Source organism: Sodiomyces alcalophilus (assembly GCF_042370955.1).
Source record: "Sodiomyces alcalophilus JCM 7366 unplaced genomic scaffold ACRALscaffold_7, whole genome shotgun sequence".
Classification (NCBI taxonomy): domain Eukaryota; kingdom Fungi; phylum Ascomycota; class Sordariomycetes; order Glomerellales; family Plectosphaerellaceae; genus Sodiomyces; species Sodiomyces alcalophilus.
The window spans coordinates 1,951,825-1,969,190 of record NW_027263538.1 but is presented as its reverse complement, the minus strand read 5'-3'; the positions used below and the strand labels follow the sequence as shown (position 1 = coordinate 1,969,190).

Genomic DNA, 17,366 nt, shown 5'->3' with positions numbered 1-17,366 from the left:
CTCGCATGACCGGGGGCTGCGAGATCGACCTCTGGTGTCCAGCTATCTCGACAGATGCCGCCCACGCCTAAGCCACGCATGGCGGATTCGCCTAGACTTTTATCCATTTGCCTCATAGGGCTAGTTCGACCTGAACCGGCTGATTTTCACCGTTGCAGAGGGGGGAGAGAGGGACAGGGTCAGGGGGGACCGGTGAACCGGGAGCCAAGTATCTGGTCAAGCCGCCTCAGGAGACGACAAGAGAATGTTCATGATATAAATATATGCGTAGGGCACCCTTCGCCCTACTTTGGAGTGTGGTCTTCTTCTCCGGCTCTTCACCTCCAACTCCGGTGTCTCCGGTACATACACTCGTTCCTATCTTGCCCTGTCACATTCGTTCGTCTTTTCCCTTTCCCGGGATATATCTGCATTTAATCTACATTTCTTTCTTCCACATCCTAGTAACTCGTAATTTCTGCCAGCACAATGGCTCCCCTTCGAACATGGGCAACGTTTGTTGCCCTTGGCCTTGGCCCCATGGTCCAGGCCTGGCATAACGAGGAACCTCCTTGCCCCAGCGAGTTTGCTCCCTTTGAGTATTCCGGCTGCTACGCCGATGCCGACGGAAAGAGCCTCGTCTATCGGTCTTCCGTGACTTCTGACGGCATGACCGTTGAGGCATGCTCTGCCATCTGCAAGGGTGAGTTTGCACGCACAGTTCTTCCAAGTTTCCCAGGAAATGACTGACATGCCCAAGGCAACGGCTTCCGCTATTCCGGGCTAAAGTACTACGGCATCTGCTTCTGCGGCAACGTCGTCGACGGCGACCAGCTCGACGAGTCCGAGTGCTCGTTCCCCTGCAACGGCAACGCGGACCAGGTCTGCGGCGGAGACGACTCCCTCTCCGTCCACAGCGACCCCACCTTCCCGGACCCCGACCAGGTCGACGAGGACGACTACGTCGACATTGGCTGCTGGACCGACGACTCCACCGCCGGCCGCGCCCTCTCGTGGCCCCAGGACCAGCTCAGCTCGTCCGAGATGACCCCGCAGCTCTGCATCGCCGCTTGCCGGGCCGGCGGCTTCCCCCATGCCGGCGTCGAGTACGGTAGCGAGTGCTGGTGCGGCGCCCTCAAGGCCGACGACTCCATCCCTGCCCAGGCTGCCGAGTGCGATATGCCCTGCCATGGCGATTCTTCGCAGCTTTGCGGTGGCCGCGGCCGCATCCAGATTTACCTGGCCGAAGGCTTCCAGTCCCAGGTGCCCTGCGGCGAGGAGAAGCCTGACCTTTGCCCCGTGCCTTCGGAGTCTGCTGTTCCGTCCACCTCTGACGTCCCTTCGGTTCCTCCTGTTCCGTCGTCTACCGAAGTGCCCTCGGTTCCTCCTGCCCCTTCGTCCTCCGAAGTGCCCCCTGTCCCCTCGTCTTCGGAAGTGCCCTCGGCTCCTCCTGCCCCTTCGTCCTCCGAAGTGCCCCCTGTCCCCTCGTCCTCCGACGTCCCTTCGGCTCCTCCAGCTCCCTCTTCCTCCCCCGTCGCCAGCTCGTCTGCCGTCGTCAGCCCCGAGCCGTCGCAACCCCCCAGCACCTTCTCCTCCGTCGTCATCACCTCCGAGCCCGCCGCCACCTCGTCCGCCCCCGCCATCTGCACCACCGAGGTCGTCGTCCCCCCCACCTCGGAGTACTGCTGCGGCAGGTGGTGCAGCGACCCGATCCCCCACTTTGACAACAAGCTGGGCTGTCTCGCCGCCAAGGGCAAGTGCGTCCTGCAGACGGCGGCGTGCCTGGGCACCGCGGGATGGCCCGGGTCCCTGGAGTGCCTCAAGTTCGGCAAGTGGTGCGCCGACCTCGGCACCTACTGCCTGACCACCTGCAAGCCGGGCAAGGACTGCTCCAAGGCCGATTTCATCTCCGACAATCCCCCCCGTGGCGGCGAGCAGCCCACCACCACCACCTCGACCATTCCCTGCACCGAGACGGCCGCCCCTACCCCGGAGCCGACCGTCCCCGTCGTCCCGGAACCGACCAGCATCTGCGTCCAGCCCAAGAACCGGCTGAAGGGTTACGGTCCCGGCAACCCCGTGGGCGGCATCGAGATGCCGTTCGTGACGTGCAACGATGTCGAGGAGGACTTTAACAACGGCTTCCACTTTAAGCACTACCTCTTCGCCAACACCCTGCGCTGCCCGGCCTACAAGCGCAACCAGGTCAAGGGCGCCTGCGTCGACGCCTGCAAGGAGCAGGGCGAGTCGTGCCGCAATGTGTATGCCAAGTCGCAGCTCCAGGACAAGGGGTTCCTGGCCTGGGTGTCGGCGACTGCTCTGTGCAAGGCGCAGGAGGCTGATTGTCTGAAGGAGAACAAGAACGTTTCGGGAGGAGACCATTGCACTACTTTTGGGCAATTCTAAAGGCTATACATAATTAGTATACACAAGTAATCCTAGTACGCGTTGTTCTTCATTGTACGAGAGTCATTGATGAATATAAGGCCTGGAGACCGGGTGTGGAGAGTATGGAAGAAATACTGATAAGAGTACGGAATAAAATTAAACGAATAAATAAACTAATGAATTTAATTTACATTTGACAAAGACTACGAGGTAACAAATGGAAAGGGATAATAGAAAGAATGGGGATGAAGGATGAAGAAGAATAATAGAGTGGATGATGATAAAAGAAAAAGAAAAAGAAAAAGAAAAAGAAAAAGAAAAAGAAAAAGAAAAAGAAAAAGAAAAAGAAAAAGAAAAAGAAAAAGAAAAAGAAAAAGAAAAAGAAAAAGAAAAAGAAAAAGAAAAAGAAAAAGAAAAAGAAAAAGAAGACCAAAAAAAGCAAAATAAAAACAAAAAATGATGCCTCGTACTGGGTTTGAACCAGTGATCTTTGCATATGACATGGAGTACAAGTGCAACGCGTTACCACTGCGCCAACGAGGCCATGATATCGCACGGTGTACGGGCTGATGGACAGACCGAAATTAGTCATTATATACTTGAAAGACGCCTCCTTGCCACAACCGTTCTACCCGTCATCCATGGCTTGGATCTCCAACGTCGCGATTTCTCACTTACATCTACCTTGAACTCGCCTACTCAACATCTACCCAACATAAGGTCATACCTACATCGAATATATTTACCTGTTGGCTTCCATGATAGTATAAACGCCATTTATTCCATCGTCAAACCAATACATCGAGTACTTGGAAATGGGCCTCGTTCGTATCGACCAGAAGGACTCCTCTTCGCCCCCTCCAGCATCATGCTGTACTTGCGCCACTCTCCTATGCCATCTCCCGCGCTTCATCCCAGATTCCGAGAAGCCTCTTCCAGAAGATCGAGAACTGCCATGCTGCCGTCGGATCATCTGTGGACTCTGTCTTTATGTACGTCCTTGTGATCTTCGACCCGTTCACATTGTCCACTGACACCGAACTGATGTGAATCTCCCATCAACCAGAAGAACTCTCGCTTCGCCTCCTACTGTCCCTACTGCCAAACAACCCCCTCCTCCTCGACATCCACACCGACCCCCTCCGCGACAGACCTCGAACCCGACTCGACCGGCCCACCATATCCACACCCCGACGATCCTCCCCCACCATACACACCCAACCCATCCTTCACTCCCGAAGCCCCCGACAAGGCCAAGCAACAACACCAACCCCCAGACGACACCCTCCACTTCCTCCACCACCCCAACGACACCATCCCCTCCCTGAGCCTCCGCTACGGCGTCCCCGCCGCCGTCCTCCGCCGCGCCAACAACCTGTCAAGCGACCACCTCCTCGCCGCCCGCCGCACCCTCCTCATCCCCGCATCCCACTACCGCGCCGGCGTCAGCCTCAGCCCCCGCCCCGTCGCCGGCGAGGACGACGAGCGCCGCAAGGCCACCCTCCGCCGCTTCATGGTCGCCTGCAAGGTCCACGACTACGACGTCGCTCTGCTCTACCTCGAGCAGGCCGGCTACGATCTGGCTGCGGCCGTTGATGTCTACCGCGCCGACGAGGACTGGGAGCGGGAGAACCCTCATCGCTCGAGTTCGGCGCCGAGGAAGAAGAAGGGGTGGAGGCTGTTTGGCCAGTAGTTCAGGTGATACTTTTTTCTTTTCTTTTTTTTTCTTTCTATTTTTTGGCAAGTCACAACAGGATGGAACATGGGAATGCCCTCAAATGCATTGAAACCATCCACTCTTGCACTCAACCCGACACACCCTGCGACCTAGATTACCGCGTACTAGACACCTTACTGTTGAATACACATTTCAAGACCACCATTCGTCCTCCATGGGAATAGATGCCTTGGGCTCGTCAAAGCATAAAAACGCCGCATACTGCTTCCCTGCCCCGTTCAGCAGCCAAAACGCAAACCGCAAACCGCCAACGCCAACCCATGGAATCATGTCAAGACCCTCAGGACCCTTTTTAGAAAGCCGAGCGGGTGCGAACGTCGGAAATCTTCCTCTCAATCTCTCGAACAGAACGGTCCAACTCGCCCGCAATCATCTGCTTCGTATCATTCGGCAGCAGACTGAACCTCTCGCACAGGTCCCCGTCAATCACCCCCTTGACTGGCGCGTAATACCCGCGGTACATGAGGTGATCCCGCCCTGCCAGCGGAGGATCCTCCGTCCGCATGTGCTGCTCCAGCGTCTGGAAAAAGTCGGCATCCTCGCGCGTGACAAACGGGATAAACACCCCAATCGTCCCGCTGATGCCGCTCCACAGGAGCACCTCCTGGCCTCCCACCACCAGGCTGGCCTTGGAGATGCTCGTCGGCACATCCTGGCAGTAAAAGTGGCTGACCAGAGTGAGCCGGTGCGGCGTCCCGTGGAGGTAGTCCCGCGTGTGCATCAGGTGGAGCCCGGCCTGCTCTTCGTCGGCCTCCTGGCTTGCCTTCTCCGGCGTCCGCACGATGCACACGTTGCCAAACTTGTCGCCCACTGCCACCGATTCGTAGTCGACCATGGTGGCGCACGTGGTCCATCTAGCGATCGTGTCGTCCACAAAAGGGATGAGCTTATTTGTCGCCGGCTTGTACACCACGTAGATCATGCCCTGCTGGACATCGCCCACGATGATCCGGTTCCCCTGCGTGTTGAGGGAGACGATGAGCTGCGGCGCCACTTCCGCCTGCGCCTTTCTCAGCAACTGCCTCAGACCCAGGTCGTACACGCGCAGTGTCTTCCCGATGCCAGCAAGGAGCCTGCCTTGGAAGCCGACCAGAGCCGTCGGCGGCTCCTCCACCTTGGTCTTGTGGATGAACTGCAGCTCGCGCCCCTCTTCGCTGAACCGGTAGATATGGATATAACCTTCGGCAAACTGCCGAGGATTCACCACCATGTCTTTACCGGTGCCCACCACGAGGAAGCTCTCGTCATCCTGGCTCGTAAACGAGACGATGGCGGCGCTGACTGCCGCTTCGTTGTTATCCAGGTCAACCGTCTGCACCGTTCGTTGTTCTTCGGACAGCGGGTCGATGACGTTGATACACGACGCCCACCGGCCCTTGCCCTTGGGATACCCAAACTCGTCTGGCGGCAGGGTTTGCGCATCTCCGTTCACCGCCCCGGGGTCCGCCAAGAGTTGGGCCCGTAGCTCTGGCGGCAACGTGTTGTTGTCCGCTTCGATGGTGTAAAACATGGGGAGGTCGGGATGCTTGAGGAGGCGCCGTGGTGTGTATGTGAGGGGGATGGACTTTTGTGTAAGGCTATCTCCTAGTTTCTCAATCGCAAATATCCTGAATGGTCTGTTAGCTTGAACGTCGGTAATCCAGGCATTCTCGATCTTGACGTTGTAAAAAGAAAGCAGTTCAGTAGGAACAATTGGTACAAAAAAAGTTCATCCTCATGGCCATGTGGCGTAGGATCCCTTTTTATCATCATTCTGCAGGCGAGCAAACAAAAACTGTGGGAGAGGAACGGAAGCTTACCTGAGGGATTGGCCTTGAATACCGACGACGCCCTCCTCGCATTGCTCGCTGCTGAAATTCCATCCCCATTCGAGGTCAACGTAGTTCAGCGGCGTAAGCACAAAATTCTTGGAGATCGGGTCGGCGTAGCCCAGCCAAGGGCGGGAGCTCAACCCCAGAACACACGTCCGTCCCTGGACCGTGACTTGGAATAGCTTGACCGACTTGGGCCCCAGGAACTTCTGTCTGGTGTCGGTGAGCTCGCCGGTGACCTCGTCCAGGACGGTGCGGAGATAGACTCCCGAGTGCAGGCCGATGTGCAGGTACAGCGTCGACCCACCCGAGGACGAGTCCTCCATGGCGATGATGGCCAGCGATGTAGGCGGCGCCGTCAGAGCTTGGACGGATTTACTCTCCAGCGTGGACTCGGGGTCGAGGCTGAGGACGCGGACCGTACTGTCATCGCATCCCACCACCAAGAACGAGCTCCGCAGCCTGCCCTCCGGGACGTCGCCGAGGGACAGGCAGGTGACGGTGCCGAACATCTCCTTCTTCTCGTCGTATTCGGCCAGTGACCCGTCCGTGTCCATCTCAAAATAGACGATTTCGCCTGAGCTGAGGGCCACGGCAACTTGATGCTGGTTCGTCGTGGCCGCCACGATGGACCGATGCTGCGGCGCCGGCCACTCGTTCACCTGGCCATTCCGAATGTGCCGGATGCCCTTGGGGTGCACCTGGAGGAGGCCATCCTCGCCGAGAAGCTGGGCTGCCAATGTCGGCGCCGAGGTGAGGAAACCGGAGTCGTTAACTTCCTCTACCGTTTCCCCGATGCTCAGCACCAGCGTGCCGTTGGTGAAAGACAGTACAATGTACGCGTCGTATTGATCCCCCCGGTTGAGTTTCAGTGTCCAAACGGCCGAAGGGATGCCGGGAAGCTCGGACGCGACAATCTCGTTCACCTCCAAGCCGTGCTTGAGCATCCTGAACGTGCTTCTCGCGCCGCTACCGCTGATGGTATAGATTTGCGGTGCATCCTCGTCGGTCAGATTGGCCACCTGGCAGTCGAGCAGCGGGTTCATGGAATCAATGCTCTCGACCAGGGCCAAGTTATCCAACGGTCTGGGATGGAAGTAGACGGCGTCGTATGACGCTTTGGGATCAGGCGAATAATCATCGCTCGTGATCTCGAGCTCGTCGTCATCGTCGCCGAGCTTCTCGAATTGGTAAAAGTGGTAGTTGCCGAACTGACTGGCAACGTACAGGAAGCCGCTCTTGAGAATGCACAGGCTGGATGCCACGGGCACGGTATCAAAATATTTAATTTTGAGCCGCTTTACTTCTCCCGTGGGGTTGCCGTCTTGGTCCTCGACCATGTCGATTGTCACCTTGAAGAGGTCGCCATCCTCAGTCTGCAGAAGAAAGAAGAAAGCGCCAGCACTGCCCTTGAGCTTGTGCATCACGCCCGCGACAATGTTGCGCTTTCTCGACGGGTCCTCCGTCGCGCCACGCCGGCGTGGGATGGGTATCCGGAAAGCTTCCTGGTTGGAGTGCCTATATGTGATGTTCTCCTCTCCGCAGACGAGAACGCCGCTAGGCCCGTCGTTACCGCCGGGCACTTGGAAGAGGAGGGAGGCGGTCGAGTCCACAGGATCGGACCATCTCCGGACCACGTGATTGAGGCCAAGATCCAGTTCGTAGTAAACGAGCTGGGTCTCGACATCGGAGATGGCCTGGCCCGTCGGGTCCTGGTCGACCTCTGAGTAGTCGGTTTCCAGGGCAGCGAAGACCGGGTTGGCATAGCCCACGTCCAACGCCACCATGGACAAGACGTGGATGCCAGGCTTGTGGGCCTCTAGCGGCGACGAGATGGTCAGCTCAGCCTGGGAATTCCGGTTGAGGACGTAGACTAGCTTGTTCTTCTCCACTGACGCGATCAGGCATGCTCTGCCCTTGGGATCACAAGCGAGGTACTGGCCGGGTATGACGCGCCGGACGCCCGACTTGCCAAAGGTCTCGAGATGCAGGCGCTGAAACCTATTCTGGGCGGGGAGGTACTCTATTATGGTGATTCGGCCAGAGTCCGTCGCGAGAATCAGGTAATCTATAAAGATGAAGCTGTTAGCATGATGTCCGAGTTTGATATTCTCTTCAATAGATGAAGAAGACGCCTCGATAGCATCGCGCTTTGGAAAGACGCGTGCTTCTCAGTCGAACTCACCCTTGCTGCTTCCCGCCAGCCGGAACGCGGCCATTGCCCGGATGATGCCGAAGATGTTCTGAGAAAGCAACGTGATGACTTTGCCCTGGGTAGGATCGGGGCGAAGAAGAGTCAGCCGCGGGCCAGCGGCGGTGATGATCTGCTGTTCCTTCGTGCCGGAGAACTGGCCCAGCACAGCCTGGGTGATATTTGTCGGCGGCTGCACCGTCAAGGAGTAGAGGAACATGTTGGAGGTGGTCGCCATCTTGACAGCTGGGGCGTGGACAGCCCGCGCGACATCCGGCTAAAGCTCGAGGGCGAATTGGATGCGTGGGGGAAAGATGGGTTCATTTACATTGGGCAGTTGGTCAGAAGAAGCTTGAGCATACAAAATTTCAGGCGGAGTTGGGAAGGCTGGGTCAATTGCGCGACGTGGTCCGTGCACTTACATGACCTTAGTAAGCCAACCGTTGTGCAGCCAAAGTCACGTGATTTGTAAGTTCGTACCAATTCAACTCGACGTCCAACACTGAGAGCTGAGAACTTACATCCATCAGCCCTACTATGGCGTAAGCCACACCGTACATGACGAGCAGGCAAAGACAAGACGCTCAGAGGTAACAAGCTCTTTGTACCTGGCCCGTCCACTTACGCGGTAGCTGTCCACGCTGTTGGCTGCGCTACCTCGACCACCGTCGGCGTGACGTGGCCGTTGTGCGGTTCAAGGCACACGGTATCGTGTACCAGGTGTCACTGGATCGGTGGAGGCACGGTTCCAAGAGGAGAACTGGTAGTCAGTCTGGATCTCGTCGAGGAGCAGCGCTGGAAATATGTAGTCCGCTTAGCCTCAAGGATCCGCACTTGGGGCCGACCCAATATCAGGAACAAGTTCGGGATCAGCATGCCACTTGCGCTACACGGGGTTTATAAAGGCTTTCTAGTCTACGCTCTTCATCAAAGGCTTCTTCCTCCATCCCTGGCCCAAGCGTCGAACCGGAAGGTATCGGGCCATCCATCGTCCATCGTCGTCGGTGGCCGAGTACATCGGGTCGAGTTGCTGGTCTGTCTAAATAACTCGTTGTCGTGTTGGTGGAATTAGAGCCGTGAGAGGACAAGAACTGGGGGCAAAGGAGAACATGTGCGCCACTCTGACAGTGGGAGTTACGGCAGTGCGCAGGACCATCGGTTATCTAGCCTCTACAGCTCTTAGCTGGAGGGATATTCTTTCTCCTACACGGGAATATAACACTTTTTCTATAACAAGAAAGTCTTACTATGGATACCTGTATCATAATGGCAACGTAAAGTCCAATACACCCTAGTTACCTCTGTTCGGACAGCACCACCCACGTTCTGAGAGACCTCTAGGATGATCCCTCCCGCGAACAACTAATTCAATGCGGGCCGTGGCTCAGTTTCTTGCAAGTTGCAGTGTCTCATATCGACCAGGCAGCCAATAGAGTCATAAATCAAGGGGCAGGCAGTACAAGGTTCGGACCCCATAGGAATTCAAAGTTAAAATACGCCTTGATTGAAGTTATTATGTGACTCCTTACCCGGTGAAAGTGAGGCAGCGACGCCGCGTGACGAAGAATATTGGAAGACAAACCATATTTTGTCCATAAGGTTGAGCTTCCAGGGAAAGTTAACTCTATGTAAAAGTATGCCTACCTATCGTCAGTCCTTCAGTCCTATATAAGAATCCTCTGCCCTGGGAATATGTCACCAGTCCTGAATCCTAATCATCGTCCCAAGCCTTCTTCCTGTCCCTCCGCGTTCTTGCAACCACACATTCTTCTGCCACCTCAGCTCACTCCTCATTACAATTACTGAGTATGGCGTCGCAAAGTGAAACGGTGCCCACCAGCACCCCATCTACTCTTGACCACCAGGAACAGGAGCCCTCTTGGCTCGTCAACCGCCGCCGCAACGCACGAGAAACGCTCTGCAGCCTCCCCAGCGAGCTCCTACTTCAAATCATGGGCTATCTGGCGGATTGCGGCATAGCCGAGATCTACCTCATCCGACAAGTCAGCCACCGCTTTGCCGACCTGTTCAGCAACCGCCAATTTGCCCGGTACCACGAGAAAGACTCCTCTTTGATCCTCGATATGGAGGCCCACGCCATCGTACTCGGCAGCCTACCTCTGCAAGCCTTCCGCGCCCGCTCCGTCGACGTCTTCTTCTCGGATTGCAGACAGCGCACACGCGAACTTCTGATGCGAGACCTGCAGCCAAAACCCCCCTCTGCCCAGCGTCTGGGTCCCGAGGAAGGGGGAGCAATAGAAGTTGACGGAGAGAAACGAACGTTGGACTGCTCCCTGTGCGGCGAGAACCATCCAGAAGAGATGTTCCCTCCAAGTCGAAAAGCGGAAAAGGCCGCGGAGCTGAGGGTATGTGGATTATGGTTCGGCCACGTGAATGCGTGTCCTCATTGCCGTCTCACGGGGCAGGCCATTCAACATATCATTTCTACATTAGTACGGAGTCCGGACGACTGGCCCACGTGGCATTGTGTTTGGCAATGCAACGAATGCTGGGGGGACCTCATCCGACCAGGGCAGACGCTGGCCGAGAGATTTCCACTAGCATGCCGGCCCCAGGTCAGGGTTGGACCTAGGCCAAGGCTGGGGAGATGCCGCAAAGGTGGGTTTAGTTGGGAGGTCAGTTGGACGATGCCTCTATTCGCGGACGTCGAGGTCAATGGTAAATGGGAGCGGCCAGCCCTGTCGCGATCCCTGATCCAGGAGCGGCTTGAGGAACTGGACAATGGGCCTTACAAGGACCAACTCAGCTTCGGCGGGTCTGAGACCCTCTCGTTCTGCCGCGAAGATATGCTCGAGTTACTGGACCGATTTTCCTGGGGAACGGTGACCTTTGGGACTGCTTTTTCCACGGACGTAAAGAGAGATACCCGGGGCGGCGAGCGGTGCGCGTGTTACGTTGTGCAGGGTTGGATGATGCGGGACAGTGATTTGCATATTGTCTTTCAGAGGGGCTTCTACTGGTGCTGATGGTCGACTCGGTATCGCTGCTGTGATGGTTCGTGTGGGTATAAGATGTGCGATGGTTCGGACTGAGAGATGCTGCAATACGAAGTTGTGGATCTGTCGTTACACGTAGATAATAGCCATGTTATCCGGGCCACGGTTGCCATCGTTCCAACGGAAATGAAGCGTCTGTCGGGGTGCCGACGACTACGACCATATGGCCATGTTAGCGGACGGTGGAGATACGATCCTCCGTACGATTCGTACTTTCTGTCGACCTCATGTTCAACTCTAGATAGAAGCACTGCTGTCGGAGACAAGACGCGGGGGGACGGGTTCAACGAAGAAAAGGGCGGAGTGACGACAGAGGTCAAGATGTCAAGACGTCGATGTACTTCGTACTTCGTGATACCTGTTACGTGTTGAATTACTAATCATTGCCTACCAGTCCCCCGCACGGACCAACCAATGCTCCGACACGTGACGGTAGAATGGGAGAAACGGAATTCCCTTAATTATTTAGCCCATTCGCACCATGAACATCAGGCGACGGGAAACTGTTATACCAAGCTCCACCCCTCTCGGTTCAAGCAACGTTTCGGTCCCAGCATGGAGCCTTTACTGAGGAGCGCGAGCTCCGGCGTGTGTTCGAGATGCTCGGTCACATTGAGGAGGCAGTTCATCCCCGGGCGACCGGTGGCGCGGTTCGCTCAAGCGAAGCCATCCCGTCCCTTCCGAACCATCACCACGACGGCGTCGTACCAGTCGAGGGATGGCAACAGGTTAGCCGCAGCAAGGAGCATCACGACGACCTCGGCCGCCCAGGGAGCAGCCGCCGCGGCTTCGGCGCCCGGGGCCAACTCCGGCCAGGCCCAGAAACCGATCCTGAAACCCGACAATCTGTTCCACTCGTTCACCAACAGCCCGATCCCGCAGATCCGACGCCGCGCCGCGTTCATGAGGCAGCACGCCTACTGCCCGCATCCGCACCACCGGACCACGCGGGTGCCGACGATCGCGCCGCAGGCCGCCGAGGCGCCCGAGGGGCAGCAGGGCGGGCACCTCGCCCCGGCGCACGTCGACTTTGAGTGCCCCGACTGCGGCGTGCCGGTGTACTGCAGCAAAGAGCACTGGATGGACGACTACGAGTCGCACCTGGAAATATGCGACCAGCTCCGCGAGATCAACGAGGACGACCACGACCTGCACTCGGGCCGTTCGTTCCCCGAGTTTGTCATGGCCGAGGACCAGCTGCCCGAGGCCGTGGTCAACATGACCAATTGGGACACCTTTATGTACACGCGCGAGTTTGAGGCGGTCAATGACGAGCGGAGCATGCGCCAGGTCACCAAGCTGCTGACGTATCCGATTACCATTGGCAGCATCCTGCATGAGTACAGCCCTTATACTGTGAAGCAAGGAGGCCGGTTGACGAGCGAGGGAATCCGCAGTCTGAGTGGTAAGCCGCACACCTATATACCCTTTTCTTTGCCTTCTTTTTCCTTTGGAACAAAAGACTGACGGTCGTCGCTACGTGTAGCCCTCCGATATACCCTCCATCCGCCCAGAGGAGCCAAGGGAACGGAAATCAAGGACCTTCATCTGGCCGCCCCCCCGGTCCGTGTGTTCTGCCTGGGCGCGCGTGCGGAATCGTCGCTGCCGCGTGACGTCTGGGTGCAGCTGGCGCACCTCTTCCCGGAGAGCCGGATCCATCTCGTGTTCATCGGGCCCGAGAGCATGGCGAACCGGGACGACGAGTTCCCCCTGCCGGCGCGCACGGCGTCGAACCCGTTCGGCATGGTGGTGGAGGACCGCATCTCGTCGCGCATGAAGATCAGCACCATTGTCGACTACTACCACACGATCCACAAGAGCGGGTACTTTGAGCCGTACGACCCCTACTTTGACTGCTTCGTCCTCTTCCACCCGGGCCTGGGACACCCGGCCAGCAGCCACGAGTGGGAGGAGACGCTGCCGCAGCTGCTGGAGACCAAGGTGCCCATCATCGCCACGGGGTACACGCAGTTCGACATGGAGCGGGACATTGAGTGGGTGCGCCAGAAGGCGGCCGGCGAGTTTGACATTCTGCTGGAACCGGGCGAGAACACCTTTAGGAGCCTGCGGTGGGACATTAACGACCTCGACCCGCAGGACATTAGCTGCGGCAACTGGGGCGTCTGGGCCTTCCGAGGCAAGCGGTATGTTGTGTTTTCTTTTCGTCGTGTGTGTGTGTCCGAGTGCTAACAGTTGTGATACAGCTATGAGACTACGATGAGGGATGAGTAGGTGAAAAGAAGAAAGAAAAAGAGAAAAAGAACACACGCAAGGAACAACATCTTTGCCAATGTTCGAAGAATAAGGGGAGAGATGGGAAATAGTAGATGGTGTCTTGTATTGCCAGACGTCGCATTGCGAGCTTGGCCTGTACCATGCTGTATAGTAAGCCAGTGTATTCTTGTGCCACCTACATATATGATTGGGTCGGTTGTAGCTGGATCCATAGACGGCGGTAATTGATACGACGACTCGACTCCTGAGGTCTACCATTGCATTGCGTGATGTTCTTGATATCTCGGGGGTCCTATCACGGCGGTCAGAATAGCTTCGTAATCAAGACCCATCCATCTGCCAGGTGTCATATGAGTATGCCAACTGTTACCTGCTGTCATACCCAGATTCTTATCAGTAATCTTATCTCTCCCTGCGTGTACCTAGGTACCTACCTGTACGAGTTACTTCATGCCCAATCTTGACGAGGACGACGATCGAACAATCAACTCCCACCGAGCAACGTCGACTCTTGTATACCCAGTACTTTGCCTCGTACAAGCCGAGAAGGACACATGCGAACATGAGGAGGACCTGCTGTGACCAAACCTAGCCATGACAACGGCCTCGCCCGCTCCCTCCCGCGCACCGACGCCACGGCTGCGAGGTCCTGTCATCAGGGCCCCCTCCCCTTCTTCCTCCACCACCTCGGCCGTCTCCCCGACCACAATGACAGCCGCCTCGGAATCGGCACAGGCATCACATCCACCGAAACAAAAGCCAGTGTCCGCGTCGACCCCGTCTCCCGCCCCGGCGTCCCGCTACCAGGGACGCTCTCACCTATCCCCCTCTTACTCCATCACCACCACCACCACCACCAACTCCGCCTCCTCCTCGCCCGACTTTCTTTCAGATAAAGCCACATCCGCCTTCATCAGGCGCGTCCTCTGCTCGCAGCATCTCGCCGAGAGAGGAGGCAGCACGCCCGCCCCGATCGAACAACTCCTACCGCCCCTCACGAGCCGGAACGATGTCGACCTCCAGCTGTACGCCCTGCTGGCCGTCATCCTGAGGGAGTTTGTGCAGGCATGGTACAGCAAGATTACGCCCGATGAGACCTTTTTGGCCGAGATCATCCACATTGTTGCGCACTGCACTCGGGCTCTTGAGCAGAGGATCCGGGAGGTCGACTTGGAGAGTCTATTGTTTGATGAACTCCCCGACTTGCTCAGCAGCCATATAATTGGTATGTCTTGCCTACCTCCACTTGCTTTGTTATTTACTTTCCTATTTCTTCACCTTCTGCCTTCCGCGAGCCAACCGCTGTGTGTATATCCGGCTGACAGCGCGGCTTCTTCTCTAGCCTATCGTACAGCTCACGGACCCGTTGCGCGGCCTCCCACCGAAACCGACCCTCGCGAAGTCTACCATGCGCTCTGCCCCATAGCCCCCCTTTCTCCCGTCCCCAAGCCCGAGGATCCCCAGTCGATCACCAAGCAGAAAGAGAACGAAGCGGCCTATCGACAGCTCCTCGTCCAGGGTGTCCTCGCCGTCCTCCTTCCTACCGAAGACCTCGAGAACGAGTGCCTGACGTCCTTGGTTGGCCAAATCTTGTCCGAGCTCATCATTGGAAACGTCTTCATCAACAGGCTATCGCAGCCGTGGCTTATATGGGAGTGTCTGATCATCCTGACGAGGGTGCTTGGCAGGAAGAATGGATCAGGTTCAGGTTCAGGTTCAGGTTCACAAAAGACGGGTCCAAAGGAGCAGGAGAATGCGTCGGGAAGGCGAGCGGCGCATAACATGCCGGACCAGAAAAACGATATTGACATCGCCGACACGCAGAAATACCAACAGACATGGTCGCCTCAGAGTATATTCTGGTCATGTGTTCAGTGGCTCTTCCTGGCCTTCTCGTGGGGTCGAGTCGTCGTGCTGGCCTTGGCGGGCTCCGCGTCTCTGCCTCCCCGTTCCGACCAAGCTGCGGACCAGAAACGACGGGCGTCCAAGGGAACGTCTTCGGCCGCCGCGCCACCCGAGAAGGCTCCCATTGTGACCTTTAAGCTGTGGACCTGCATCTCGGACTGGATCGAGTTGGATGCCCGGATGCCGTGGCTAGGAGGGACCTTGTCTATGCTTCAGCTCGCGGCTGTCAGGGGGCCCGGACGGCTCTCTGACCTAGACGGGCCACTCGATAGGTAAGTCGAAGCTGTCTCTCTCTCTCACAGTCCCTCACGCCCACTTGTTTTGTCCGTCATGAGTTATCCTCTGCCCTTTCGTTTCCAACCTCGTCACACCGCAGCAGCTGTTGGTCATGGGACCAACTCGGTGCTCCAGTGAGCGCCCAGGACAGCCCTGGTCCCGCAAGTGCGGGAGGGGTAGAAATGCGTCATGCGCGATGAAAGACCGCTTGGTTCACGGGGGTCTTGAACCTTCACCGTCGGGACAATCTGGGGTAATTTTGAGCTCCAGACGGCGGACAAATCATGCCCCGGCCACTATTACCATCGCTGCTATTGCTTGCACGCCCACACCTCCGCCAATTCGACTGTTCTGGTCCTCCGACAGGTGCCATGGTGACACCTAGGCTGCGCAACGATTCGCCTACCTCGCGACATCAATAATGGTTTCGAAAAGACCTATAACCGCCCAGCCAATGACAGAACAGATCGGCTACATTGGTGTCCGGTTGTTCTGCGATGCGGTCAAGGTCGTCCAGCAGCACGCCTCGATTACGCGCCGAGGTGGCCCATCACCTACCTATTGGGACAGGAACCGGGGGGTCGCACATACGACGTTACCATTCGCGTCACCTCGACAGTTCCATCCACGCCCCTCTGGCAAAGGGCGACCGACAACTGCCTCGTCTGGCCTTCTCTACGGATGGAGACTCCTACAGATGAGGGACGGGTGTATTCACCCTCCGTCAAGATCGTCTTACACGAGTCAAGCTTGCGAAAGCTTCGTCAGATATCAATCGCCCGAACGGGGCCACAGCGCTCCACCGCAAGGCGGCCTGGCCAGCCTGTCTTAAGCGCCAGGGTCGTCTCTCTCCGTTTTCCCTCTCGGCGCACAGCTCGTCTGCTTGCCTGTGCGCTCGGGAAGTTCCCCGCGTCCCACCCTCGCAGAGACCCCAAGTCTCTCCTGCGGAGCGAAGACTGCCTTCATTTCCATTCCAAGGCAACCACCCTTGTCGTCTCTCCACACTTCAACGCTGCCCGCGCTTTTCTTCCCTGACTTTGGCCAAGTGGTACCCTTTGCTCTGCTTCTCTTGTCTATCAACCCCTTGGTTATCTATCTCTACCCCTCCCCATCTCTTCTTTTCACACCACCCCCAACGCACAAGCCATACCCATTGCTGCCCAAAGAGCAGGGGGAGGAAGACAAATGGCAAGACGCTTGACGAAATGACATGCTGAGACAAAGGAGAGGAAGAGAAGAAAGAAAGGACAAACAAAGAAACAAGAAAGGAAAAAACACGAGGCTGACCTAAAGTGGCACGGTAACGCCCGGCGCAAAACAATATAGGCTCTTCTCCCACGCAATTCGCACTCGCATACTCGACCCGTCCCACCTCCCCGTCCTGCTCCGCTCCATCCGCGCCGCCCTCTTCCCCAACAACGCCCCGGGCACCTCGACCCTCGTCGCCCCTTCATCCAACCGCGAGCTGCGCGCCCTCCGCCGCCGCTGCGCTAGCGCAGTTTGGGCCCTCTTGCCGAGATGGGTGTCTCGGCTTTACCTCAGCGGCCGAGGAGGCGGTCGTCTCGGCAGCTTCCTCCTGGGCGGGTCCACGGGTCCCGACGCCAACAGTAGTTGTAGTACCATTTTCGAGACTAGCAAGCCCAGGGAAGGCAGCCGGGATGAAGAGTCGGGTGTTGGTACTATCGTCGGGGCGGCGCCCGACGGCGGAGACGAGGACGAGCAGCGCGAGCAGGATCGCATCCTTTCCGAGATTGAGGAGGGGGTACTCGACGTCTTTTCCGACGAGTACTGTAACAGGCATCTCCTCTACGGTGCGCTCGAGCTCA

At 57.2% G+C, this 17,366-nt stretch overlaps 6 protein-coding genes and 1 non-coding gene across 7 annotated transcripts; 3 read left to right on the top strand and 4 right to left on the bottom strand.

Annotated features, from left to right (window-relative positions):
* Positions 1-296: 296 nt before the first annotated feature.
* ACRALDRAFT_1077437 (uncharacterized protein) lies at positions 297-2,644 on the top strand. Its single transcript, XM_071018641.1, has 2 exons — positions 297-682; positions 740-2,644. The coding sequence occupies exons 1-2, from the start codon at positions 469-471 to the stop codon at positions 2,383-2,385; spliced, it is 1,860 nt and encodes a 619-aa protein (XP_070872598.1). The 5' UTR covers positions 297-468; the 3' UTR covers positions 2,386-2,644.
* Positions 2,645-2,827: 183 nt separating this feature from the next.
* On the bottom strand, positions 2,828-2,910 carry ACRALDRAFT_t231. The gene has a single exon. It is a non-coding gene; the product is annotated as a tRNA-Thr (tRNA).
* A 156-nt stretch (positions 2,911-3,066) lies between these two features.
* Positions 3,067-4,060, top strand: ACRALDRAFT_1082891 (uncharacterized protein; the record flags this gene model as incomplete). The annotated part of the gene is made up of 2 exons (XM_071019373.1): positions 3,067-3,359; positions 3,434-4,060. The coding sequence occupies exons 1-2, from the start codon at positions 3,183-3,185 to the stop codon at positions 4,058-4,060; spliced, it is 804 nt and encodes a 267-aa protein (XP_070872597.1). The 5' UTR covers positions 3,067-3,182.
* A 46-nt stretch (positions 4,061-4,106) lies between these two features.
* ACRALDRAFT_1065185 (uncharacterized protein) lies at positions 4,107-8,433 on the bottom strand. The gene is made up of 3 exons (XM_071017107.1): positions 8,102-8,433; positions 5,905-7,984; positions 4,107-5,712 (listed from the first exon to the last, which is right to left on the bottom strand). Exons 1-3 carry the CDS (start codon positions 8,343-8,345, stop codon positions 4,398-4,400), a joined length of 3,639 nt encoding a protein of 1,212 aa, XP_070872595.1. The 5' UTR covers positions 8,346-8,433; the 3' UTR covers positions 4,107-4,397.
* ACRALDRAFT_212378 (uncharacterized protein) lies at positions 4,113-4,375 on the bottom strand (the record flags this gene model as incomplete). The annotated part of the gene is made up of 3 exons (XM_071023866.1): positions 4,113-4,171; positions 4,211-4,221; positions 4,248-4,375. 3 exons carry the CDS (start codon positions 4,373-4,375, stop codon positions 4,113-4,115), a joined length of 198 nt encoding a protein of 65 aa, XP_070872596.1.
* On the bottom strand, positions 8,385-9,263 carry ACRALDRAFT_212380 (uncharacterized protein; the record flags this gene model as incomplete). The annotated part of the gene is made up of 8 exons (XM_071023867.1): positions 8,385-8,494; positions 8,569-8,616; positions 8,661-8,690; positions 8,729-8,764; positions 8,813-8,902; positions 8,942-8,993; positions 9,027-9,142; positions 9,194-9,263. 8 exons carry the CDS (start codon positions 9,261-9,263, stop codon positions 8,385-8,387), a joined length of 552 nt encoding a protein of 183 aa, XP_070872594.1.
* A 2,416-nt stretch (positions 9,264-11,679) lies between these two features.
* Positions 11,680-15,540, top strand: ACRALDRAFT_1035498 (uncharacterized protein; the record flags this gene model as incomplete). The annotated part of the gene is made up of 4 exons (XM_071014999.1): positions 11,680-12,529; positions 12,611-13,268; positions 14,019-14,584; positions 14,702-15,540. 4 exons carry the CDS (start codon positions 11,680-11,682, stop codon positions 15,538-15,540), a joined length of 2,913 nt encoding a protein of 970 aa, XP_070872593.1.
* Between the last annotated feature and the right edge of the window lie 1,826 nt (positions 15,541-17,366).